This window comes from Rhododendron vialii, chromosome 5a (genome assembly GCF_030253575.1).
Source record: "Rhododendron vialii isolate Sample 1 chromosome 5a, ASM3025357v1".
Lineage (NCBI taxonomy): Eukaryota > Viridiplantae > Streptophyta > Magnoliopsida > Ericales > Ericaceae > Rhododendron > Rhododendron vialii.
The window spans coordinates 29,855,403-29,857,985 of record NC_080561.1 but is presented as its reverse complement, the minus strand read 5'-3'; the positions used below and the strand labels follow the sequence as shown (position 1 = coordinate 29,857,985).

The 2,583-nt window shown below is 48.2% G+C and overlaps 1 protein-coding gene across 1 annotated transcript; it reads right to left on the bottom strand.

Moving 5' to 3' along the window:
- Nucleotides 1-345: 345 nt before the first annotated feature.
- Nucleotides 346-2,238, bottom strand: LOC131327401 (uncharacterized). Its single transcript, XM_058360539.1, has 4 exons — nt 2,071-2,238; nt 1,416-1,970; nt 1,196-1,333; nt 346-1,024 (listed from the first exon to the last, which is right to left on the bottom strand). The coding sequence occupies exons 2-3, from the start codon at nt 1,695-1,697 to the stop codon at nt 1,196-1,198; spliced, it is 420 nt and encodes a 139-aa protein (XP_058216522.1). The 5' UTR covers nt 1,698-1,970; nt 2,071-2,238; the 3' UTR covers nt 346-1,024.
- Between the last annotated feature and the right edge of the window lie 345 nt (nt 2,239-2,583).

Genomic DNA, 2,583 nt, shown 5'->3' with positions numbered 1-2,583 from the left:
TTTTGTGTCTTTTTTAGCACTTTTTGGTCTAATTTGTGTTTCATAACATGTTTCTCCAATCCGTCCACTCGTGTAGGTCATCTTATACACGTGTGATCTAATGGAAATATCGGTTTTGTCAAAATCAAAGTATTGTGAGTTTTGGCCTATCAATGCCCAAGGTTTCATTATATTTTCCCATGTTCACGTATCCTGGTTGTGTCCAAAGGTACAATCTTGATTTTCTTCTGAAGTAGTCACATTTACACGCATATGTGTGTCTTTGAGCAATCTCAGTACGTCATCAATGCAAGTACGGTATTAGTGGTGAATTCTTATATACTCTAATCTATTACAAAGAGTAAATAAACCATGAAAATGCAAATTTTATAGCTAAACCATGATCTATCCATGTCAAAATGAAGAAAGCAACTGCATGTGTGGCGCATCGGCCAATCAAGTCATCATGTTTACCTACGGCACATCCGCCCGCAAATCAAAAGGCACACAGGCCTTAAAACGGCTATCAAATGTCAGCTAGGACCATCTGCTACCTATCTACTTGGGCACGCAGGCCCGAAAGCAAAAGTCAAAAGTGCGAGAAATAGGGTGAGGCTTCGTAGTGGTCCTCAGTCCTCTCCAAGCCAGCCGCCGTTGTCGTCTCTCTCTCTAGGGTCCTATTTGTACCCAGGGTCTTTCGTAGTGTCGTCAGAGCCGCTGTGGTCAGACGACCCCTCTTCCCCCTCTTCTTCCTGTTCTTCCTCTTCTCCTTCTTCTTCCTCTTCTTCGTCCTCCTCCTCAGAGAGCTCAGGCAGGATCAGTCGCTTCTTGCGGACCGGCTCGTCTTGTGTGGGTTTCTGGCGCATCTTGATTTGGTACCGCTCCTCTGCGTGCGCCACAACCTCTCGGGCTACCTCCTCCCTCGCGACAGTCGGCTCCGGGCCTCTCGCCTGGTAGTGATTGGGGGAGTGGGAGTCCTCGTTGCCAGCTTCTTTTGCGGAGGGTCTCTAACACTCTTCCTCCTAGGAGCCGCCCGTCCTTGCACCTACATGTTAAAATTTTTTGTGCATTAGTATACATTGTGCATATTGTATGTTTGAAAGCAGGTATGGTCAGTTTCAAATCAATAATTATCAAAGCATAATATGTATCAAGCGGAAGGATGCATTCATCAAGTATCGAAAGCAGGAATGTATCGTTTTTTTGAAGGGTATACCTAAGACCTCTGAGCCGCCGGTGGTGGAGTTGGCGTTAGATAGCACAAGTCCAATGGCAAACCACTTGCCGTTCTTCTTACTATGTTCTCCAATGCAAGCATGCGACGAACAGCTTCATTCGCCCACTCAGTTGGTACCTGCAAAAACGGATTGGGAGTTATCGGGCAATTCAGTGATAATCCAATCTTAATGACAATGTAATGAAAAGAAACGTCTTACTGGAACAGTAATTGGCGTGGGCTCAACTCTGGCAGGAGCTAGGTGCAGTTCGGCCGGATTGCCCTGAGAATCTACCACGGCTATCTTCCACAGGAGCTCTGGTGGCCCACCTCTTACTGGTCCGCTCAGGCTTCGTCTCACACGGCCTTTGCCACCTTTCTCTTTCTCTCCTGCAGCTCTCCTCTCCTCAGCAGCTCCATGAGCCTGACTCTGGACCTCTCTGAAGTCCCGGACTCTCAACGGCCCTGCCAAACGCTCCCTCTGGTATGTCGCATAGTCCATATCGGGACATAAGTGACATGTCAGATCGGTGTCAGGCCGTGTAAACCTTTCCAGCTCAGCCAGTGTGTACTCCCCTGTGTCTGAGGCTAGCGGTGGAAGTGGCCCTGGCACCTGGAACTCAGAATAGCCAAGGGACTGGTGTGTCACCCGGTCACCCAAGTACCACTGCTAGCCAAAGGCTGACTCCAACAACACCCTGTTAGCTGTCACAACCCTGCTCCTAGCTAGGTACTCGGGCTCTAGCCCTGCCACTCTCCAAGGATCCCATTCAATCTGCACACAGGATAGAGGGACAATGCAAGTATTGATCGGCAACAGCATTAAAGCAATACAAGAGGATGTGTACTTTATTCGGTTGAATTTTATGTCAAACCTGTGAAGGTCGGAGCTCGTCAAGGTATATCCGGAAGCCGTTCAGATCGCCTCTTCCTTTCTTCTCTCCCATGTTCTTTTTACTCCAAATATGAGCACGCGGGAGAATCCCCACATCCAAGCTTTTGGATGCTGGGCGGCACATGTTCAAAACCTTGTAGGCCCAAAGCTGCATGGTTCACAAGCAAAGCAAGTCATCAGTGCATACAATAATACAATCAAGCAGGCTATACAATCAAATGGATATAAGTGTAATATGAAATTGTGTTTTACTCTATTGAAATCTTACCTCCCAGATTCTCCAATACCCAAGCAGTGCTCATTTCCGTCCTCGACGAGTCCCCCAGGAAGCCATAGGCCGCGCCCAATGTCGCTCCACCCCAGTCAAAACGCAAGGTTGTCCTCAGGTCTCTCAGTGCAGGCAAGTATGACAAATGGACCTTGCTGCGCCTATTCGGGTACAAGGTCGCGCCAAAGAGGTACAACAAGTATGTTCGGGCCATCTGTTCCGCTT